Source organism: Tamandua tetradactyla, chromosome 2 (assembly GCF_023851605.1).
Source record: "Tamandua tetradactyla isolate mTamTet1 chromosome 2, mTamTet1.pri, whole genome shotgun sequence".
Taxonomy (NCBI): domain Eukaryota; kingdom Metazoa; phylum Chordata; class Mammalia; order Pilosa; family Myrmecophagidae; genus Tamandua; species Tamandua tetradactyla.
This window is the reverse complement of record NC_135328.1, coordinates 137,022,118-137,047,054: the sequence shown is the minus strand read 5'-3', so window position 1 is coordinate 137,047,054 and position 24,937 is coordinate 137,022,118. Positions and strand designations below refer to the sequence as shown.

Below are 24,937 nucleotides of genomic sequence, written 5' to 3'. Positions count from 1 at the left end.
ATCTATATGCTGTCTACAAGAGACTCATTTTAGACCCAAAGACAAAAATAGGTTGAAAGTGAAAGGTTGGGAAAAGATATTTCATTCAAACAACAATCAGAAAAGAGCAGGAATAGTTATACTAATATCTTACATACTTAGACTTCAAATGTAGAAGAGACAAAGAAGGACACTATGCATTAACAAAAGGAACAATCCAACAAGAAGCAACATGGATGAAATGTAAGTACACAGAATGAGGCTGAATGTGAGTATGACTGAGGTCTGAGGGCACATATGAAACCAAAAGGAAAGCTAGAGATAAAAACTGAGATGACATAATTTGGGAATGCCCAGAATGGACAATGATCTTGAGAAAATGTACAAATAAAAAAGTTTTTGCAAGAGGGAGAACAAATGAATGTCAACATTCCAGGGTGCTGAAAATAGATGGTATATGGGGACAAAGCACTATCAATGCAAACCAGAACCTACAGTCAACAGTAATAATATAATATGCTTCCACTGAATGTAACAAAGGTATGCCAAAACTAAATGTCAACAGGTGAGGGGCATGAGGGAGGGTATGGATTCTTTGTGGAAGAAAAGGAAATGTCTTCATACAGATAATGGTGATGAAGGCATGCCTACACAACTAGGCTGGATTGTATGATGTGCAAATAAAATTGTTTAAAAATGAACAGAGAGAAACAAGTGCTAGAGAAAATATAGAGAAAGAGATGTATCTATTCACTGTTGGCAGGGAAACTGAGAGGTGTAGCCCCTTGGAGGACAGTGTGGTGGTTCCACAAGAGGCCCGGGGTAGGGTTGCCATATGATTCTGAAACCTGTTGCGCAGTATATACCTGGAGGAACTGAGTGTAGGGACACAAATGGACATTTGCACACTGGTGTTTATGATGGCAGTGTTTGCAATCCACGATGGATGAAGGTGGAATAAGGGTCCAACAACCGCGGAACAGTAGAGGGAACTATGGTGTATACATAAATGGACTACTGAGCAGCTATAAGATGGAATGAAGTTGTGAGGCATGCATCTAGGTGTATGAAACTTAAGAATTGTATGTTGAATGAAATATCAGGAACAAAAAGACAAATATTATCATGTCTCAATCATATGGACTAAGTATAATATAAAAACTCAGTGAACTGAAGTCAAGAACATGCATCAACAGGTTGGGTCCTAGACTGTAAGCTCTCACAGCAGCTACATATATTCAGGAGTTGTAACTGTTATATTTCTAAATTCTGAGAAATATATCACCTGGTCATTCCCAGAAACTTTGGGTGTTTATGTGATACCTGAGACTCAGAGTTAGAGCTCTGAAGCTATGAAATACAGCAGTAACCCATACAGGACCTGTTTAAAGAGTTGAAAAAGTGATCAGACTTGAGGTCTGGATGAGTATGAAGTTAATCTGGATAGGTCTAAGGTAAATCAGGGTAAAGGATGATACTGTCCATATTTTAAAGCTTCAACTTCTATCTGAGACCAAAGGGAGAGATGTTTATTTGGTGCACAGTTTGTATTTTGGGTAGTGCATTACCTAATTTAACTTACATGGTCACATGGTCAGTTTAGTTGAACACTGTAAGCACATGGAATCCTTAATAGGGAGATATGGTTGGTTTGTACAGGTAAGAGTGATGCCCCGATATATCCCAGCATAATTTGGGCAGTGAATAAAAAGGAGTATTTGTAAGGTCCCCTTGGGGGACTGGGGAGAAAAGAGGAAAGATTTGACTTCCCCATTTTGAGAATTACTGATATTCTCGTAAGTATTGGGATGACCAAGTCAACAGGCCAAGCCCTCAATCTTGGAGTTCACCCCAATGAAACTTACTACTGCAAAGGACAGGCTAAGCCTACTTAAAATTAGACCTAAGACACAATAGAATAAAAAAAAAAAGAAATAAAAGAAAAATTAGGCCTAAGAGTCACCCCCAGAGAACTTCTTTCATGGCTGATGTGGCCTATCTCTCTTAAGCCAACTCAGCAGGTAAACTCACTGCCGTCTCCCACTATGTGGAACATGACTCCCAGGGATGTAAATGTTCCTGGCAATGTGAAACAGAAATCCCAGATGAGCCAGGACCCAGTATCAAGGGACTGAGAAAGCCTTCTTAACTAAGAGGTAGAAGAGATAAATGAGACAAAACAAAGTTTCAGTAGCTGAGAGATTTCAGAGTGGACAGGTTATCCTGGAGGTTATTCTTATGCATTATATAGATATCCCTTTGCAATTTATGGTGTAGTGTAGTGGCTGGAGCGAAGTACCTGAAACTATTGAGCTCTGTTCCAATAGTCTCGATTCTTGATGATTATATAAAGATACAACTTTTACAATGTGACTGTGTGATTGTGAAAACCTTATGTCTGATGTTCCTTTTATTTCTTTCTGATGCTTTTTTTTCTGATGAATAAAAAAATATGGATAAAGAATAAATAAATAATAGTGGGACAGAGGGTAAAATAAATTGGGTAGACTGAAATACTAGTGGTCAATGAGAAGGAGGGGTAAAAAAATAAAATAAAACTGATCTGAGTGGGCCACAGTGGCTCAGCAGCAGAGTTCTCACCTGCCCACACAAAAATAAAATAAAATAATAGCCACTAAAATAAAAATTTTAAAAATAAAAATTAAAAAAAGAGAAAAGAAAAAGAGATGTGGCACTAAAAAAAAATATATATATTCCCTGTACCTTGTTTTACTGTAAAGGAAAACACTGAAAACAGCTTAGGAATCTAACAAAATAGGAATTTCTAAACACAGTATGATAAATCTATTTTAGAGAATATCATGTAGCAACCACAAAGAGGCAAATCTAAATGTATTAAATGACAACATTTCTAAGACATATTGTTAACATACAAATAACAAGTTGCAGAACAAATTTTGTACGGTTCAATCCCAGTAGTATAAAAAACTAAAGAACGTGTTTCATATAAATAACGAAAACATAATTGTGAGATAAAATCTAAGAACTTAATGACAGTAATTGCTTATGAAAAGAAAAAGACTTTTTCACTCTGAGTTTTATTTTACTTGATGGATTTAGATTATTTTTAGGTAATACTTATACTATTAAAACAACAACTCATTATCTTAAAATGAATTGATTATTTAAAACTGACCATCCATGCAGGTTAGGAGCTGGGCTACAATTCTTCGTTCCATATCTTTTGAAGCAACTTCTCTTTTGGGAGTGATAGCATCAATTTCATCAATAAAAAGGATGCAGGGGGCATTTGACTAGAAATAAAAATATCACAAGACAAACATAAATACATCCCTATACTGCAAAATACTTACGCACCTGTAAATATAAAGTGCATGGATCACTCAACAGGCAATGAACAATGTGACACGGAAATTAAGAAAATAATTTCCATTACTGTAGAATCAAAAAGAAAAAAATATCTAGGAATAAAAAATTTAACTAAGATGTAAAAGAACTGTACATTGAAAACTCTAAAACACCACCGAAAGAAATTTTAAAAGATGCAAATTAATGGAAAAACATTCTGCGTTGATGGACTGGAAGATGTGGCTTGATGTGAAGACTGACTTTTCAAAAAGGTGTGGGCAGCATGCAGCAGACACAGACAGGGTGGGAAGGACAATGTGCAAAGCAAAGCTAAACTCTCTCCGGTATTATCTGTTTTCCAAAATGAGCTCTTTTCAATTGTTTCATTGGCATGCATGTCGAGAGAATTTCTTAAATTACTGCTAAAATAAATTTCTCTTCAAATTTCATGCCAGCATCTAGCAGTTGTATTTACCATGATCACCAGCCATGATGCATGTTGACTGCAAACAATGACATAAAATTGAACTTTAAGGTGCACGGGTGGCTCAGTGGTAGAATGCTCACCTTCCATTTGGGAGACTGGGTTCGATTTCCGGACCATGCACCCCTTCCCCCCCAAAAAATTGACTCTCATCATTTTTTAATCACTAACTTCAGTCATGACTAGTCACTGCTCAAGTGTACATAATTTAAAAGCTAACAGTTACAGGGCTGTTGGTGTGTGCCAACACTAAATCTTGTCATTTAATCCTCTTGATAATCTCATGAGATTTGGTTATTATTACTATCCAAGTTTATTATCAGGGAACTGGGGGTTGGAATAGATAAGTCTCTTGTTCACACAATTAATGTGTCATGTTACAGGGATATGAATCTGCCTTTGTGACTTGAACCATTTAACCACTGGTTAAACATTTAACTGTTTAACTAAAACAGACATCTTCAATTATGTAAAGAGAAAACTTTATCTTGGCCTTTGTATAATTTATTTTTCAATGCTGTTCAAATCCAAATTGTGGCAAGTAAAAGGTATAAAAAATATCATAAAGCTAATATATTTTAAATATATGACTACTGGGTATTGCAGCCAACATTTATAATTTTATTTAATTTCAGATTAAACAGATTATTTAATCCAAGTCTATCATCAAATCAACTTCAAATACTTACCCATTATATACAGCAAATTAGCATGATTGCAAAAGAATGGTCAAGTGAATGGGTTAACAAATACTAGTGGATAGACGAAACAGTATCTTTAATACAATTCTACATCATTTTAGAACCTGACCTTAGACTCACCACAGCTTGTTCAAAGAGTTCTCTCAGCTTCTGTTCAGATTCTCCAGATACTCCAGACACAATCTCTGTGGCAGCTACTTTCAGAATTGGCAGTTCAAGTTCCTATGTACAAATACATAAACGAAAGGTGGAATTTTCAAAAAGGACTCATTTTCTAAAGAATTTTATCTTTGTTTTGGGCCAGTGAAAAACATTATTTAACAACTGAAGTTTTTATTCAAACACATTAACTCTTTTAACTTTACAGACATTACTATTAAACTTGGTTATTATCTTTCCTGACTAAAGTGTCTTAAATCTTGTCTTTCTCCTCTTAGAACTGAGCCTAAACAATTTTACCTGTTACTTATCTATTGGACAGGAAATAGTGAGGGTTGTGACACAGCTGTCCCTTATACACCCTACTAACATTCTTAACCCTTACCTAGAGAACAACAAGTTACTAGTTAGAGGAGCTGGGCCCTTTAAGAGAAAGGGAGAAATTATGGTGGTCCAGACAACGCAAACGGCAACAAGCCTGGTTCACTTCTTATTCTTCTGACTACCCTGAAATTTCATTTACTCAATCATACCTTTCTTGATTTCCAAATCTAACCAGAGTATCCGAATTACATACCACACACCACTCTGCACTTTATCTGTCTTGAACGTGTTACAATTCTCATTATGTATAGGATATATGTGTATGAATAAACATCAGTCTCTCACATTAGAATGAATCTCAAAAGATAAGAACTGGGTTTGTTATACTTTCCACTATATCCCAATGTTTGGCATGTAGTAGTCAGACAATAAAGATTAGCTGCACTAATGAATAAATGAAGCAAAACCATCAAGCTTTCCTGTAAAAATGACTTTTCTGTAGCTCACTAGTATAAATGACTGGTATATAGCATGCTACTTTTCTAATTGAAGTTACTTAGATACTTTGTATTTCACCACATGATACAATTCCAGAAAAATCTGATAAGCTAAAATAAGGCTGCTTACTTTACACGTTGCCAAGTAAGCATCTAATATCACCATTTTAGAAAGAAAGATCATTTTAACACTAAAGAGTATATAAACACACATAGAATGGGCATAGCCCAAATACCACAAAGAGTGGGAGAAAGATTAAAGGTAATAGTGGTGTTATACAGAGAGCTCAACCCATCTCAGCCCAAGCAGCTCAGCATACCTTATCTCAGCACTCACAGCTCAGCCCAGACGTTTGGAGATACAGAAAGGAATCACCACAGGGAGAGCTGCTGGAACCCAGAAGCCAGTAGAGAAGGCCAGCAGTTATCACCCTGTCGTCCCCGTGTAAAAGAGAACCTCAGATCAAAGTTAACTGCCCTTCCTCTGAGAATTTTAAGTTTTTAAATAAATTCCCTTTTATGCCAATCCATGGCATGCTGTATTCTGGCAGCTTTGGCAAACTAGAACTGCATCTTACTATTAACACCTTGCATTAGTGTGATACCTTTGTTACAATTCACGAAAGAACATTTTATAATTGTACTATATTAACTATATAGTACACTGGCTATAATAGGGTTCACTGTGTGAGTCATATACATGGAATCTTAAAAGACACTGCCCTTCCTCGAACTAGAGAAAATAGATAAAGGGCTGTATTAAACAGTTGAGTGCTGAATTTAAAAAAAAAATGCAACTTTTGAAAGTCATAGAAGAAGCTGGCAGGTGGGTCAGCTTGTGCTTCCCCATTGTGGCTTCCTGGCCCTCCCTGCTCCAGAGTGAGCAGAGTGGCCCCTGAGTGCATACTGAGGTGCATATATGTGAGTACCAACCTACTGGGTAGAAGTCTGAGAGAATGAACTTGGGAACTGGTCTCAGAGTTTGTTCCGAAGGCAGAGAAGCTGCTTGCAGATAGCCAGGACAATGTGACACACAATTACGATGAAACGGCCCTGAGTAAAGGACTACCTGTATTAAGTCACTCAAGAATGCATCCAGGAAGGGGAGGAGGTCTATTCTGAAGGGAGCAGAGGGGGCTTTCACTCATATTACTTTAAACTGTAAACAGAATTCTCAAGGCCTAGAGCAAGCACAAACCCAGGAAACTGGGCTCTGGCTCCATACAGGCAGAGAATAGACAGAGGCTGCAACACTTCCCATTGCCTCAGACTGATCTTTTTTTTTCTTAACTTGTAAAATCAAAAACACAATAAATTTCAAACTACATTGTAACAAGTAATTTTAAAACAGACTTCAAGAGTTTGGTTTGGGTTACAGTTCCACAATTTTCGGTTTTTCCTTCTGGCTGCTCCAAGACACTGGAGACTAAAAGAAATGACAATATAATGAGTCAGCAGTCATTTGTTAACTCCTATCTTCTCTGATATACCTCCTCCTCCTTTGACATTTCTCCCAATTTTTAGGGGTATTTAGACTATGCCCATTTTAACTTTTTCATGTTGAAAAGGGCTATAGATAATGCGGGATAGGGGAATGAAACTAGTTGATGTTCTGGAGAGGCTGGCCCCTCTGTGTTTCAGGACTTATCTGGCCTAAGAACCTATCTGGAGGTTGTAGGTTTCTGGAAAGTAATCTTAGTGCATGGAACCTTTGTAGAATCTCCAACAGAGCCCTAGATGTTCTTTAGGGATGGCAGGAATGCTTTTGGTTAGGATTTGGCAAACCATGATAAGTTCAGTATCTGCTTGTGTAAGAGTAGCCTCCAGAGTAACCTCTTGATTTTATCTGAATTCTCTCAGCCACTAACACCTTACTTCGTTAAAACTCTTCCCTCATTTGGTCAGGACGGCACTGTTGCTCCCATGGTGCTAGGGTTAACCTCATCCCTGGGAGTCATATCCCACACTTCCAGGGAAACTTTAACCCCTGGACATCATATCCCACGTAGCGGGGAGGGTAATGATTTTACTTGCAGAATTGGACTTAGAGAGAAAGGGGCCACATCTAAGCAACAAAAGACACCCCCTGGAAGTAACTCGTGCGTAATTACAGGTAGGCTTAGCTTTGCCGTTACATAGATAAGGCTCACAAGAGCAAGCTTCAAGATCAAGGCTGTGGCCCACAGACTTGGGAGTCCCTAATGTTTGGGATAGTATCAGGGGTTTTCCTGGTGGTAATGCTTAATAGGTCCCTATTTTGTCTCCCGTTCCTCAAGGGACTTTGCCAATATGTTTTAATAATGTATTCAACATACTCTCTAAAAATATATCCAGGCATTACATTTAGCTATACAGAATTACAAGCCTGAATTTTCACTCTAGGCTCCCTGCGTTTAGGTTGTTTAAATGATCTATCCAAACAGGCTGAATCAGATTATGTACTATAGAAATTCCAGAATCTAAATTTTCTGGACAAAATAAACCTCTCTTCCTGTGGTCTCATTGGGTAGATGAAATTCTTAAATATAAAATGTCAGACTCATCTTGATCTGAAGGCTAAGCTCCAAAGAAGGAGACCACCAGCCAAAGTAGAGTCAATTTGCCAAGAAAAGGAATGTATTTTTTAATACATGAATGATCAAAAGTATGAACATACAATGCATTTTAGTAAGTAGGTGTCAAGTATAAAAATAAACTTTTATTGGTAATGCATCTCTTAATGAGGTAAATATAGGGCTATTTCCTTTAAACAGTTTATGTAACTGATAAAAGGACTGTTTGTAGCTATATGATTTCACTTCCCACCCAAACTTTGTCAGATAAAAACAATTGTATACACTTAAAACAAAATCCCACAAATAACTGCACGGAAGAGGTAAAAATCGAAGAGGGGATGATATCTTAACAGTCACATTCTCCTTAAGTATGCCAGATTTAATTTAAATTGACCAAACAGAACAAACAAAAACAAATAACAACAAAAATAACAAAAGCAAACAAGTGTTGTTAAGTCTCACCCCAGCAATTGCATGTGCAAGCAAAGTCTTTCCACATCCTGGTGGCCCATGAAGGAGAACTCCACGTGGGGGTACGACGCCCAGGTGTTGGTACACCTCTGGGTGATGCATATGTATAAGCATCTTGCAGACTTCCTGGCAAGGAATAAGGAGGAAAATATCTTTCATAGCCCAAGACAGAAATAACCAGTTATTTCTTTGAGGCAGTAAAATATAGTAGGGAGGGACTTCCAAGGAAAATGGCACAGTAGACGGTTTCAGGACTCAGTCCTTCTACCAAAACAACTATAAAACAGGCAGGAACTATCTGAAACAACTATTTTGAAACTCAGGAAGCCAGAAGAACATTGTACAGCATCCCAGGGAAAAGCAGCAGGAAGAGGCTGGTAAATTCACTGGGAAGGACAATAAATTGCTCTCCTCACATGGCAGCTACTGGTGCCTATCAACCATTCTGGAGGCAGGCCGCCTGTGGGGTATGGTCCCTGGATAGCTAGCTGGTGACAGAAAGGGAAATAAAACCCTCTTCCCTAAGAGCTTCAAACACCTGGGAGAGGTATGTCTGTCTCCTGGGAAAGAGAGGGGACAACCAAACTCCTGTAACCAGGGGAACTCCAAAACAACTGAGACCCGGAACCTGGAATCATGGGATTGAGAAAGCCTTCTTGACCAAAAAGGGGAAGAAAGATGTGAGACAAAATAAAGTCTCAGTGGCTGAAAGATACCGGAGTTGAGAGGTTATCCTGGAGGTTATTCTTATGCATTATACAGACATCCCTTTTTAGTTTATGGTATATTGGAGTGGCTAGAGGGAAATACCTGCAACTGTAGAGCTGTGTTCCAGTAGCCTTGATTCTTAAAGACGACTGTATAATCACATGGCTTTTACGATGTGACTGTGTGATTGTGAAAAGTGTGTGATGTACCTTTTACCAGGGTACGGACAGATGAGAGGGAAGGGCAAGGGGTATGGGATGTATAAGTTTTTTTCCTTTTTCTTTTTCTGGAGTGATGCAAATGTTCTAAAAATGATCATGCCAATGAATACGCAGCTATGTGATGATACTGTCAGCCACTGATGGTATACTATATATGGTCTGTATGTATGTGAAGATTTCTCAATAAAAATATAAAAAAAATAAAGAGCTATACTGTCAAAAAGAATGAAAGTCCTTGTTTTCCAGTAAAGGAATTTTAGGTTAAAAAAAAACTAACAGAGAAAAACAAGTGCTAGAGAAAATGTGAAGAAAGAGACGTACCTATTTGTTGTCAGTAGGAAACTGAGAGGTGCAGCCTTTTGGAGGGTGCTGTGGTGGTTCCACAGGATGCTAGGGGTGGAGTTGCCATATGATCCTAATCCCTCCCTACCCCGCTCCCGTTGCTAGTTCTATAACCGGAGAAACTGAGAGTAGGACATGAACGAACATCTGTACATCCTAGTTTATGGCAGCAGTGTTCACAATTTGCAATGGATGGAGGTGGCCTAAGGGTACAACAATTGAGGAATGGAAGGGGGAACTATGGTGTATACTATAATAGACTACTAAAAGGCTTCAAGAAGGAATGAAGTCGTGAGGCAAGCAACTAGATGAGTGAATCTTGAGAACAGTAATGAAATATCAGAAACGAAAAGAGAAATATTATCATGCTTCACTCATACGGACTAACTATAATATACAAACTTGGAGAACTGAAGTCAAGAGCATGGGTTATCGGGTTGGGCTTATTGTAAAGGGTTCTAGATTATAAACTCTTATAGCAGTCTATAGCTCCAGAGCTGTAGACTGCTATTTCTAAAGTCTGATATACTGAGCTATTTGTGTATATCCTGATGGTTCCCAGAAACTTCAGGTATTTAGAGTTAGTGCTCTGAAGCTATGAAAGTCAGCATCACCACATACAGCAACTGATAAAAAGTTGAAAAAGTGACCAGAGTTCGACTAGAGATAAGAATGAAGCTGATCTGGATATGACTAAGGTAAATCAGAATATATGGTAAAGGATGATATGGATGATATTGTGAATTGAGTGTATGCGTTGGGAATGTTTGTGTTTCTTGTAATTTTTTTTAATTAATAAAAAATTTTAAAAATAAAAAGGATGATATGGTCTGTCATGGTCAGGTTCATGTGTCAACTTGGCCAAGTGGTGGTACCTGTTTGTCTGGTTGGGTACGTGCTGGCCTGTCTGCTGCAATGAGGGCATTTCATAGAATTAGATCATGATCACGTCAGCTGCATCCACAGCTGATTTCATTTGTAATCAACCAAGGGGCGTGTCTTCTGCAATGAGTGATGCTCAATACAATCACTGGAAGGTTTTTAAGGAGGATTCAGAAGAGACAGGCTCTCTTCCTGCTTAGGCTGGCAAGCCTCTCCTGTGAAGTTCGTCCAGACCCTCCATCAGAATCGTCGGCTTCACAGCCTGCCCTGTGGATTTTGGACTCTGCATTCCCACGGTCATGTGAGATACTTTCATAAATTTTATATTTGCGAGTGTTCATTTCTCTAGAGAACCCTTACTAATACATAGTCCATATTTTAAAACTTCAACTTCTATGAGACCAAAGAGAGAGAAGTTTATTTGGTACAAAATTTATGTTTTGGTTAGTGCATTATCTAATTTAACTTGCACGATCAGTTTATTTGAACACCATAATTACATGGAATCTTGAATAGGGTGTGAGATACTGTTGGTTTGTATAGCTTAATATGATGCCATGATATATCCCACAGTAATTTGGACAGAGAATAAAAAAGTATTTGTAAAGTCCCCTGAAGGCCTGGGGAGAAAGGAGGAAATACTCAATTTCCCTATCTGGGAAATTCCTAATATTCTTGCAAGCAGTGGGGACAACCAATACAATAGGCTGAGCCCTCAATCTTGGGGTTCACCCCTGTGACACTCCTACAAAGTAGAAGCTAAGCCTACTTATAATTATGCCTAAGTGTCACCCACCAGAAGAGTCTTTTGTTGCTCAGATGTGGCATTTCTTTCTAAGCCCACTCAGCAGGTGAATTCACTGGCCTCCTCACTATGTGTAACAAAGATTCCCAGAGGTGTAAATCTCCCTGGCAACAAGGGACAGGAGTCCTGGGATGAGGCAGGACCCAGAATCACGGGACTGAGGCAGCATTCTTGGTTGAAAGGGGGAAGAGAAAAATGAGACTACATAAAGTTTCAGTGGCTAAGAGATTTCAAATAGGGTAAAAGGTTATCCTGGAGCTTATCCGTATATATTATACAGACATCCCTTTTTAGGTTACAGTGTTTTGAAGTAACTAGAGGAAAGAATCTGAAACTGCTGAACTGTGTTCTAGTGGCCTTCATTTTGTTTTTTTTTAACATGGGCAGGTATTGGGAATCGAACCCGAGTCTCCAGCATGGCAGGCAAGAATTCTGCCACTGACTTACCACTGCCTGCCTTGGTAGCCTTGATTCTTGAAGTTGACTGTATAACTATATAGCTTTTACAGTGTGACCGGTGATTGTGCAAAACTTGTGTCTGATGCTCTTTTTATACAGAGTATGGACAGATGACTAAAAAAATAAGGATAAATAAATAAATAATAGAGGAGGATAAGGGGTAAAAAATTTAGGTAGACTGAAATACTAGTGCTCAATGACAGGGAGGGGCAAGGGGTATAGAATGTATGAGTTTTTCCTCTTTATTTCTTATTCTGGAACGATGCAAATATTCTAAAAATGATCATGGTGATGAACAGACAACTATGAGATAATATTGTGAGTTACTGATTATATACTGTGGATAAAGTTATGTGTGTGAAGTTTTCTCAATAAAAGAAAAAAGAAATAATGGAGGCAAGAAGGCAGTGAGTTTAAATACTTAAAATGCTGAAAGAAAACAACTGCCATCCACGAATTTTATATCTGCTGAGACATTCTTTCAAAAATGGGGCGGGGGGGAGTGTGGAAAACGTTTTCAGATAAACAAAAGCTGAGGTAGTTCATCACCACTAGACTTGTCCAATAAGCAATACGAAAGGAAATTCTTTAGAATGAAAGGAAAGGACGCTAGACAGTGTTTCAAAGCTACATAAAGAAACAAAGACCTGCAGTAAAAGTAACCATTTAGGTAATTATAAAAGTCAGTATTATTGTATTGTATTGTTTGGTATGTAACTATGCTTCTTACTACAGGTGCTAAAATTAAAACATAAAAAGTAACAATAATCTAGGTTTTTGGACACACAATATACAAAGATATAAGTGATATCAAGCACAAAAAAAGGTGGGGGGGATAGAAGGGTATTGGAAAAGTATACGTGCATGCTATTGAAGATAAGTTGGTATCAAACCAAATATGACTGCTATATGTTTAGGATGTTAAATTTTAACCCCATGATAACCACAAGGAAAATAGATGTAAAAGATTTGCAACAATTAGAATAAGCAAACCCACAGAGTCAGAATTTAGATATAAGTTACCAGGGGATGGGGAACGATAGGGAATAGAAAGTTGAGGCTTAAAATGTACAGGGTTCCTATTTGGAATGATGGAAATGTTTTGATAATGGATGGTGGTAATGGTAGTGCAACATTGTGGGTGCAATTAGGAACAATGAAATATACATCTGAATGTGGTTAAATGAGGAAATATTAGATTGTATATATAGTAACAGAAAAACAATTTTTTAAAAATCTCTGGAATCATCCTACACAAACAGTGAAGCCTAGGTTAAGCATGGACTTTAATTAATAGTATAATTATAAAAATGTGCTATCATCTGTTATAACAACTGATTCACACTAGTGTAAGGCGTTGGTAGTGGGGTGGTATATCGGAATCCTGTATTTTATGCATAATCTGCACAAAATAGGCTCTAAAGTTAGACCTGGGACTTCTCTGGAGCCAGCACCTGCCTGGCCAGGAGCCCAGAGCTGCAGGCTCAGGTGACAACCATGGGCTCTGTGTCCAACCAGCAGTTTGCAGGTGGCCATACCAAGGCGGTGGTGGAGGTGCCAGAGGATGCAGCCTGGGAGGCACAGTAGCCACAGCTGCAGCATGGTGCCGGCATCTGTAAGTGGTTTAATGTGCTCATGGGTTCAGCTTCCTGTTTATGACTGCCCACACCAGGGTCGCACTCGATTCCCTGGTGGACATCTTTGTGCAGCTGAGTAAACTGCACATGGACAGCTTCTGGAGACTGAAGGAGGGTGACGCAGTGGAGTTCACCTTAATGAAATCTGCCTAGGGCCTGGCATCTGTCCATGTCACCGGACCTGGTGGGGTGTTCTGTATTGGGAATAAGAGTAAGTCAAATGGGAAGAACATGCAGAAGCACAAATCAAAAGGAGACAGGTGCTACAGCTGTGGCGGTCAAGACCATCATGCCAAGAAATGCAACCTGCCACCCCAGACCAAGAACTACCACTTCTGCCAGAGGATCAACCATATGGTGGCCTCATGTCTGCTGAAAACTCAGTAGACCCGCAGGTCACAAGGAAAGCTCTACTTTCAGGAGGAAAAAGAAGAGATCTGCGGCCCTGCCCTACTCTCATAGGACCAGAATTGCGTCACAGTACATGGAGGCAATCCTTTTGTGATCATGAAGTTCCAAGGAGTAGGCATTAATCCGCAGAATGGAGAAAGTGGGATAGTGTGGGTAGGGGGCAGATGGCATGTATCTCAAGTTGGGTCCATAGTATCACTCCCTCTTTCATTTTGGTGGAAGAAAGGGATGAGGCAAAGGGACTCCAACCATAATCTGTCCAAATACAAGTGAGAGCTTCATGAAAAATACTCGGAGAGCTTACATGAAAACACCCCTATAATCTCTAATTTTTTCACAGAAACTGAATTTGTTTGGGCTCTGTAGAACTTCATGATTTGGTGACTACACACACCTGATGTGTGTAAATATAATATGTTCGTCTTTCTTCATGTTCTTTCGGGATTTTTATTGTTTACAACCTTCTCTTTTTGCATTGGAAGAAAAACAGTCAAAGCATCTTTGACAGAAGATTCTGCACCAGGCAAAAGGATCTGAAACATGCTTGGAAGCCCTGCTTTGAAGTGGGGATTTTCAATCATCCTTTTTTTTCATTCCCCTCCACCTTACTCCATTTCCTGTTTTGGACTAGATATTCTGTCCTAAAAATGTATCCCATCACCCTTCTCTAGCTCCCCCCTCCACAAACCTATATCGAATTTGGAGGGTATCTCCAGAACTCTTTAATGACTTCTGCAAAAAATGTGAAGAACCTAAGAATACTTCATCCCTTCTTCCCGACCTTTTGAGTTAAGACAATTCCTCACTGTGATTCATGCCAAAAGATTAACACTGCTATACTTGGATTGACCTAATCCACTTAATCATCAATCCTAGGATAGAGAGAAACAACGGGGTGGGGGTATTCCCATGTTGACAGTGAAGGTGAGAGATCAAAAAGGGGAAGATGAATGTATATCCAAGTCACTCAGGAACTACTCTGCAGGCCCAAAACACTTATGTGAAAGTGGCCACAAAGATTGTTTAATAGGATATAGAAAATGTAACTCCATGTTTACAGCTAGAAACCAAAGCTTTATGTGGAATCTTGAATTTATGGAGAATAAGGGCACTAGGAAAGCGTGTACGTGTCTATCCTTTCCCTAATCCCTTGCCCTCATTCCTGAACTGCAGGAGACAGCCACCTTGGGGCTTTGGTGACCCTATCACCAGGGTGTATTTTTTCTTATGGTTGATTTTATACTGGGTACTTTCTCTTCTGCTATCATTCTGTAACACACGCTAGTCCTTTACCCTACCCCTCTTTTCCCAGGGATAATACAATAAATAAAGACTTACTGGAACCAGGGGGGAAAAAAAGTCAGACATAGGTTTGAATCCCAGCTCAGGGATTTCAGGCAAGTCACTCAAATCTTTTTGAGCTTCCATTTCTTAGGCTGTAATAATATTTACCTTACAGATATGCTGAAAAGTAACTAACATAGTAACTTGAAAAAGATAGTATAAATAAATAATAACAATTATTACTAGTACTATTAAAATAATATTACTGGGCAGGCAATGGCGGCGCAGTGGCAGAGTTCTTGCCTGCCATGTTGGAGACCCGGGTTTGATTCCCGATGCCTGCCCATGCACAAAAAAAAAAAAAAAAAAAAAAAATTACTGATAAAGTATGTACCTTAGTGCACTATAATTAAAAATTGAGTAAGAGAAAAACCCTGAAAATACAGGTAATTTTGTCTTTCTCATTTTCCCAATCTGCTTTCTACACTCAACTCATACTAAAAGCAAAGAGGTAGGTTTTGTTCACTGATTAGCAATATATATCCATTTGAGGTAGAATTCTTCATATTAACTAACCTTTAGTGTCGCATCATTGCCTCCAATATCTTCAAATTTCACATTGGAAATCTGCAATTCTAGTCCCCCAGCTTTAACTGCAAAGCAGAAAAGGGAGGATATGAACAGATTAGTAATTCAGTAATAACTCATAATTATATTTGATAATTTTGAAGAACAGAGGTCTACTAGATACTGAATTATTTTATAATAAGGGTCTCCACACATGGAGGATCTCCCAAGCAAAAGAGCTTGAATGAGTGATTCCTTCTCGCAAAGCAAACATGACCCATCCATAAGGCACACATCTCACCTTTCTTGTGCAAGACAGTTTCTATTTCACTATCTACTTCCTGAAACTCTTCTTTCTTCCTCTTGTTTCCTTTGTTCTTTAGCCTCTCTTTCTTTTTTTTCTCTCGGTCCAGGGGAGAAGAATCTTTTGAATTCTGGAGAGAAAAGAAATATAAATATACATACATATATAAAGCATTATGAAGCATGCCAACAGAACAGATTTCTTTCTTTATAAAGAAATCTATTCCTGCTCTTGCTATTTCCAACCTCTTTATTCAAGTTTTCTCACTATATGAAGCTGAATGTGAGAATGACAGAGGGAGGAGGGCTGGGGGCACAAATGAAATCAGAAAGAAAGATAGACAGTCAAGACTGAGATGGTATTATTAAGGAATGCCTAGAGTGTATAATGATAGTGTCTAAATGTATAAATTTAAAAAATGTTTTTGCATGAGGAAGTACATAGGAATGTCACTACTGCAGGGTGCTGAAAACTGATAATAATTAATATTTTAAAATTTAAACTTATGTGTGATACTAAAGCAAAAAAAATGATTATTTGGTACAAAATTTATATTTTGACTAGTGCATTTCCTAATATAACTTATGTAGACAGCTTAACTGAACACCATAAGTACATGGAACCTTGAGTAGGACATGAGATTTTGTTGGTTTGTCCAGAGTGATGCCCTGATAAATCCCAGAGTGATTTGAACAGTGAATAAAAAAAGTATTTGCAAAGTCCCCTTTGGGGAATGGTGAGAATGGTGGAAAATATAATTTCCCCAAGTTGAATTCTCGATATTCTCACTAGCAGTGCAGACAACCAAAGCAATAGGCTGAGCTCCCAATCTTGGGGTTTGTTCATATGAAACTTAACCCCACAAAGGATAGGTCAAGCCTACTTAAAATTAGGCCTAAGAGTCACCCCTAAGAGAACCTCTTTTGTTGCTCAGATGCGACTTCTCTCTCCAGCCAACACAACCAGCAAACTCACTGCCCTTACCCTGTCTACATGGGACATGACTCCCAGGGGTGTGGACCTTCCTGGCAATGTGGAACAGAAATCCTAGAATGAGCTGAGACTCAGTATCAAGGCAATGAGAAAAGCCCTAGAATGAGCTGAGACTCAGCATCAAGAGATTGAGAAAACCTTCTCGACCAAAAGGGGGAAGAGCAAAATGAGACAAAATAAAGTGTCAATGGCTGAGAGATTACAAACAGCGTCGAGAGGTTATCCTGGAGGTTATTCTTATGCATTAAACAGATATCACCTTGTTAGTCAAGATGTAATGGAGAGGCTGGAGGGAACTGCCTGCAAATGTGGAGCTGTGTTTCTTGAAGATGACTATATAATATAGCTGTCACAATGTGACTGTGTAATTGTGAAAATCTTGTGTCTGATGCTCCTTGTACCTATCTTATCAACGGACAAGTAAAACATATGGAATAAAAATAAATAATAGAATAATAATAAAAATAAATTTAATTTGAAATGCTAGTGATCAATGCAAGGGAGAGGTAAGGGGTATGGTATGTATGAATTTTTTTCTGTTGTCTTTTTATTTCTTTTTCTGAATTTATACAAATGTTCTAAGAAATGATCATGATGATGAACAAGCAACTATGTGATGATATTGTGAATTACTGATTAGATATGTAGAACGGAATGATCATAAGTTAAGAATGTTTGCTTTTGTTATTTTTTTAATTTAAAAATTAAAAAAAACACCTTGTCACAACATACCCACATGCAAAAAAATGATTGGTTTCGCTGGAAATATCCTTCTTCCCCATAGCCTTAAAGCTCAGTTTAAATTCTAGCATTTAAAACTTTCTTTCCAGATTCTTTCATTTATAAATGATCTCTTCCTCACACTCGTGGACCACTACATTTGCAAATATATTACAGCTTACCACAATCTGTCACACATTCAAGTTATTCCTTTGTCTGTGTCTACTCATTAAATTCTGAGCTCCTTGAGTTCGTATACTAACATTCATCTTTTAACTCTCGCTAATTCCTCTACATAGTTTATGTACACTTGATGTCTGATAAATCACTGAATTAAATAAGCAATTCAGAAGTCATAGCTTCTGTGTAGTGTGGTTTAGGGGATACCCACCCACGGAATAATGGGACAGTTTACTGTCAACCTCCTTTCATTCTGCCAAGCATAAGAGTCAGTTAAATATGGTGCTTTGTAATAATTCATCAAACTATTTTTTGTGATAATTCATCAAACTGAACCTTTCTTTATATATATGATATTTTAATTTTTAAGGTTTTTTAAAGAAAGGGTGTCTACTTATTCTATACATTTTCACAGCATAACCATTTATGTAGGATCCTCCAAGGTATCATCCTAAATTAAAAATAAAGCACATTGCTGCTTCAGCAGCAATCCTTTCTTCTTTCTAAAACTATCAACTCTCCATATATATCCAAAGTAGCTATTCTTTGACTGTCAGGAACTTCATTAGGGGTTAACAACAAACTGACAAATATGTGTGAAACAGATTTTAGCAAGGGACACATTATTAAACAAAACAAAGTCCTTATCTCCAGAAGCTTACATTCTAACAGAACAAGAAAAAAGTAAAAGCAAAAAAACCAACCAACCAACCAACAAACAAAAAACCCCAGCTAAACAATTGTACAATAAATCGAGTAATTATAGTTGCTTAAAAAGAAAAATAGCAGAGAATGTCCAGTGATGTGCTATTTGACATAAAATCAGGAAAGGCCTCTCTGAAGATGGCATCTGAAAAGAGATATGAGGAAGTGACAGAGCAGGCCTGCAAGGGAAGAGGGTTCCAGATAGAAAGTACCAGTGCGAATGCTCCAAGAGAGAGAATGCTTGTTAAACAGCAAGAAGTCACTACAGCTGAAGTAAAGTGGAAAGAATAGAGGGAGAAGACTGAAGGAGAAAAGATTACAGAGGCAGCCAAATCATGCTGGGTTTTACTGGCAATTATAAGACCTTTGGTTTCTAGGCTGAATAAAGCTATAGTAGCTTAAATAGAAGAATAAAATCAATTTGACAATGTGTAAAAAAGATATTCTGTGTGAAGAATAAAGTAGGGGAACAATAAAGGAAGTGACTCAATCTGGGAGGCTTGATTTCAACAGTCTAAGGCAAGAAACAGTAGAGGCTTGGAGTGGGATGGAACTGTTGAAAATGTGAAGTGTTTAAATTCTGTATGTATTTTATAGTTACTATGTATTTTTATAAAACACTGGTATCTCCTTGATGCAATATTTAGTGAAAAGGTTGCAATGTACTCCAACTAAGTTAGGCTAAAATTTCACCACAACATTACCTGTGTCTCAGATACTGGCTTCTTATGATTACTTTTGTCATCTGACAGGTCCAAGAAAAAATCTTCTTTCTTTCTACCTGGGGTTTTGTCAATAAACCATCCTCCTTCAGAAACTGTGGCAGAGGTCTTCAAAGGAATGGTGTCTGTTTTGGAAGTCATCCATGATGTTGAAGTGGTGGTTTCTCTTTGCCCCATCTCAGGAATATTTGAAACAGAATCAGGATGTCCTTTCCGATATAAGGAGATCAGGGAACTGTTCATGTGATTTGCTGACTGGTATAAACATGAATTTAGGAAAATTACTTAACAGGTACTCATAAAACTTTGCTCATCTATATAATTAATTCTCTACATATTTTGCCTTCCACAACTTTTCTCACAGTATTTATGTTCAGAAAATATGGGTGTCCACAGTAAGATGATTCAGAAATAAGGACTGACCAGCCAAAAAGCTGTAACACTCCCACTAAGTAAATGGACCAATTTATATTTGGCAGTTAAATGAAAACCAAAGCTGGCTAACAAATGATTCTTCATTCTGGACTGCTAACCAAATGTCCTGACTCTTGATAGATACAAAAAGAAATCATACAACCAGCTATTCTATGCCTAATTTAATTAAAATCTAAAATACAAACTGTTTCTCTACATAAGAGGAATATACATTATGAGCAAAGTAAGAAAAAAAAGGTTTATTATGACTTATAAAATCTATATTATTGCAGAGTATCAATTTAATTCACTGCATTAAATATTGAATCATACATAGAATGGAATATTACATCCCTAGTGATGTTAAAATGATAGCTGATATTTTTTAAAGATAGCAGCTTATGTTATAATGCAATTATTTAATAACAAAAAAATAAGTGGATAGAGAGTATAGCACAGTGATTAGATTTAAAAGAAAAAAAATTGGGTGGGCTGCGGTGGCTCAACAGGTAGAGATCTCGCCTGCCATGCCAGAGACCCAGGTTCGTTTCCCAGTGCCTGTCCATGCAAATTAAAACAAAAAAAATATCTTCAGCTATCACCCCCCATCCCTCCATCATTGCAACCCCGTCCCCCAATCCCTAATTAACCACTAATTTACTTTCTGTCTCTATAGGTCCTGTATTCTGGACATTTCTTGTGAATGGAATAATATGATATGTGGTCTTTTCGGACAGGTCTGTCTTACTTTCTATAATGTTTACCAGGTGTATCCATATTGCAGCATGTATCAGAACCTCATTCTTAAATGGCTAAGTAATATTCCATAGTATGGAATTTTATTTTTTCAAATGTCTGTGGATGGGTAGTTGGGTTCCTTCCACCAGTTGGCCATTATGAATAATACTGCTATAAACATTCACATACAAAAAAAAATTTTTTTTAATAAAAGAAAAAAATTCTGGGTAACTATACACCAAACTGTTAGTAGCTATTTCTGGAAAATGGAATAATGAGATGATCTATTTTCTACATCAGATATTTTTGTAATATTTGATTTTTTTTTATAACTAACATGTATTTTTTGTAAGTAAAAATAAAACAAACTTACGGAATAATGAAATGAGAAGGTGAGCAAATCCACTTCCCAAAAAGCAACAAAAACTTAATAGGACAAACTTCCATAAAAACAACCATTTCAGCAATGTGGTTATCATCCAAAAGCATACAACAAACAACAAGGCATGGTTCACGAACACTACCAAATTTTAGCAAGAATAGATTGAGTCTGGGGCAGTTTTGCCTGTGGACACTTCCATCCTAGCTCAACCAGGACAGTGCAGATTGTGAAAACTACCTCCTTTGCTGCCAGTGTCAAAAAGACTCACTTGATTTGGAGCACTGTTAAAGCAGCAATTTCATTACCAAGTGAACAGGAAGGGCTAGGAACTCTGCTAGGCTGAGGTCCTATTGGAGGTAAGAAAAGGACTGGAAGACTAGCTAGGGATTTGACAGGGTATTCCAGGAAGTGAATCAGCCATAGCAAGCTTCATAAGCTCTTTATGTATCCTGGGTTCACCAGAAACTGTGCACAGGTATGTGTACAGGCAGAGAAGAAATGGGAGAGAGCCTAAGGGAAAGTAAAAGACAGGACAGACTTGAAAATCAGAAGTTTTCATGTGCTTCCCAGCCTACACATAAATGTATCAAAAGAAAGTGGATGTCTTCCTGGCTTAAGTTGAGGTGTCTGAGTACAGCCCTTGACCAATCTTTGAAGGAACACTAATTTATTCAGCAGAAAAAGCTAGGTTTAAAAATAACAATTATTACTATTATTCTGTTTTGTTATTGGATGTTGAGTAATGGATGGTGGTGATAGCACAACACTGTTAATGCAATTAATAACACTGAATTACATACCTGAAAGTAGTTAAAACTGGAAATTTTGAGATGTATATATTATTACAGTAAAAAGTTAAAAAAAAGTAACAACAAGCAAACAAACAACGCCAGCGATCACACACTGCTGGGGGAAAAAGCTACACATTTAGTACTGACAAGTTTCTAAAGAAACTAAAATCAACCAACCACCACATAATTAAAGAGAAAAAGTCAGACTCCAGAGTTACTACAACATATTATCAAAATATGTGGTATTTAACAGTAAATTATGATTTGCAAAAATACAAGAAAGTGTGACCCATGCTAAGAAAAAAAAACCAATAGAAAAACACATGTTGGTTTTATAGATACAGACTTCAAAGCAGCTATAATGAACATGTTTAAAGAACTAAAGGAAATCATGTTAAAAAAATTAAAGGAAAAATGATGACAACTGACACAAATACAGAATTTGAACAGAGGTAAAAAATTCTAAAAAGAACCAAATGGAAATACTGGAATTTACAGTACAATGCCTAAAGTGAAAAATTTGAAAAATTTGCTAAAGGGGCTCAACAGATTTCAGATAGCTCAGAAAAAAATCTATGAACTTGAAGACAGATCAATAGAAATTATCTAAGCCAAAGAACAGAGAAAAAATTGAAGAGGTTCTCAAGGAAGTTTTTGTGGTATGATGGCAAGGTTCTAAAACTGGATTTTGATGACGATCTCATATTAACATACTAAAAATCATTCAATTGTACTTTCACAAAAAATTAAATGATTAGACAAAGCAAACAAAACAAAATGAAAAAAAAAGAAGCCTAAAGCCTGAATGGACTCCAGCATTTATTAGCCTTGTTTCCTTCAGCAGATTACCTAACATGCCTACTTATCCATTCCGCAGAAATAAGGAAATTATTTATCAAAATTATTACCATGGGAAAAATCTAGTTGATGTTTATATATTAACTGTTAATAATACAAACATTTCTCTCTAAATACAAAACATCCCAACAAAAACTGAAAAACTCAGGAGCTTGTGTGAAAACAGGAGACATTCATATATTAATCAATTGAATTGAAAAAGAAAATGGCCATTTCTCCTCATTCAGTCTTACTATCCAAACTCAAACATCCCCACTTTTACAAAGGTTTAAGCTATAAATTTCACTTGCTATGTTTTTAAGACTCTAATAAATTCTAAATAAAACTGAACAACGACAAAAAATAACATTAAAACATCTGTTTTGGAAAAAAGCAAACATCTGTTTTGCTCGGCATAAATGTTTTTTTTAATTAATTAATTAACTTTATGTTATTTTTATTTAATGGGCAGGCACCGGGAATCGAACCCGGGTCCTCTGGCATGGCAGGGAAGCACTCTTGCCGCTGAGCCACTGTGGCCCACCCACAAATGTTTTTTAATACAGTGATTCTCATATCTGCTTGGTTACCATTACCTCTGAAAATTCTTATCTATAAGGCCTGGGTTGGGGCCTGAGAAACTATGTATTTTTAAAATTTCCTTAGTTCAGAAAACATTGTTTTAAAAATGATCAAATAAGTGCCTGCAAAAAAGGGAAAAGATCAAATAAGCATGGGCTCTTTTTAAAAATATAAGAGAAGAAATATAGCTGATGAAAGTCACTACTATTCTATCAATTCGAAACTGGACCTAATATAACTGGATTATCATTACTTTGTAACTAAGATTTAAAATGGAATTACAAAGAGAAAAAATAGATATTATTCCAATATTCCCCCTTTAATCCAAGCTTATTCACTGGCAACACCTGCGTGTCGGCAGAAAAAACATCCTTTTCTCCAATTTTACCATTAATTTCCCTTTTTATTAGTCTGCCATCATCTCCCTTTTCTTCTTTATGTGGCTATACATACATACTACAAGGCTGGCTAATCCAAGAGTTCATCAACTTCACACAAGAAGTTTTTAACTATTTTCATTCATGAAAATGTCCAATCTGTTATTCTATTGCTTACTGAATTTTCTTAAAAAGGAATCACAATGATTAAAAAAAAAAAAAACAAGAATTAAAATGGGTCACCTACATGTTTGGTTTGCTTACCTGTGGATCTGGGTAATCTTCCATATCCAAATCATCATCAGAATAGCTTTCAGTATACCTCAGTAAAGAAAGAAAAAAAGTTTGAAAGGCCTTTCTCCCATCTTCCAATAAAAATTACTACCCCAAACAAGAAAATACACTGAGGTAAACTATTACGGTAGTTAAAAGCCCAGGCTTTAGAACTGGAGAAACCTGAATTCAAAGTCCAGCTTTACCAGTTACTGGCCTCCACTACACCTCTCTGAGTTTCCGATTTCACATCTATAAAACTGGATATAACAAGTAATGTCTAACCTACCAGATTATAGTAAAGGAATAAACATATGCCTGCAAAGTCCACAGTACACAGTAAGTGCTTAATAAATTGTGGTTACTTTTGTCCTAACAAAATGTATAATACAAATTCCCAACAAGCCAAGGGTCTTATTTAGGAATATCAAACTCCAGTAGAAGAGACATTTCAGCATATTAAGCACTTTGAAAAATAAGTTGACAAACTCAATATGATCAAGTCGTGTTGAAGGAACAAAGAACTTTTCACGTTATACAATAAAAATAAACATAAATCCTGGATACTCCAGGCCAAGATGGGGGCTTAACAATGTGCATGATTTAGTTCGTTCTCCAGAATAACTACTAAATAACCAAATACAGTACAGAACAGCTCCTGGGCCCATGTCAGTGACCAGATACACAGCGTACCTCAATCTGGACCAGCTGGACCAGTTGTGAGCCCCTGGTAATAATTATATAATAATTATTATTATAAATAATTAATATAATTTATTAATATTAATAAAATAAATATTTTATTTATTTAAAATTTAATTTTTTAAATAAATAATATTTATTTTTATTGTATAACGTGAAAAGTTCTTTGTTCCTTCAACACGGCTTGATCATGTTGAATTTGTTAACTTATTTTTCAAAGTGCTTAACATGCCATGCTGAAATGTCTCTTCTACTGTGAGTTCCCCAAGCCATGGCAGCCGGTGCTCCTCCCCCACAGGCTGCTTCCCAGAGGGGAAAGGAAAGAGACTTTATCAGCAGCAGGGGCTGAGCCCAACCAAACGCCAAATGTGGAATTAATTAACAAATTCTGACTACTAAAA

General features: G+C 37.1%; 1 protein-coding gene and 1 pseudogene across 3 annotated transcripts in view; one reads left to right on the top strand and one right to left on the bottom strand.

Moving 5' to 3' along the window:
* Positions 1–24,937, bottom strand: part of NVL (nuclear VCP like) — a 251,999-nt gene that overhangs the window by 141,105 nt on the left and 85,957 nt on the right. For all 3 annotated transcript variants that reach the window (XM_077149137.1, XM_077149138.1, XM_077149139.1), the window contains exons 5-11: positions 23,826–23,883; positions 19,423–19,695; positions 16,118–16,250; positions 15,826–15,902; positions 8,492–8,626; positions 4,615–4,716; positions 3,137–3,254 (exon numbers count right to left, since the gene is read on the bottom strand). In XM_077149137.1, coding sequence (XP_077005252.1) covers positions 3,137–3,254; positions 4,615–4,716; positions 8,492–8,626; positions 15,826–15,902; positions 16,118–16,250; positions 19,423–19,695; positions 23,826–23,883 — 896 coding nt within the window. The remainder of the gene's footprint in view (positions 1–3,136; positions 3,255–4,614; positions 4,717–8,491; positions 8,627–15,825; positions 15,903–16,117; positions 16,251–19,422; positions 19,696–23,825; positions 23,884–24,937) is intronic.
* On the top strand, positions 13,415–14,016 carry LOC143654292 (protein lin-28 homolog A pseudogene; annotated as a pseudogene).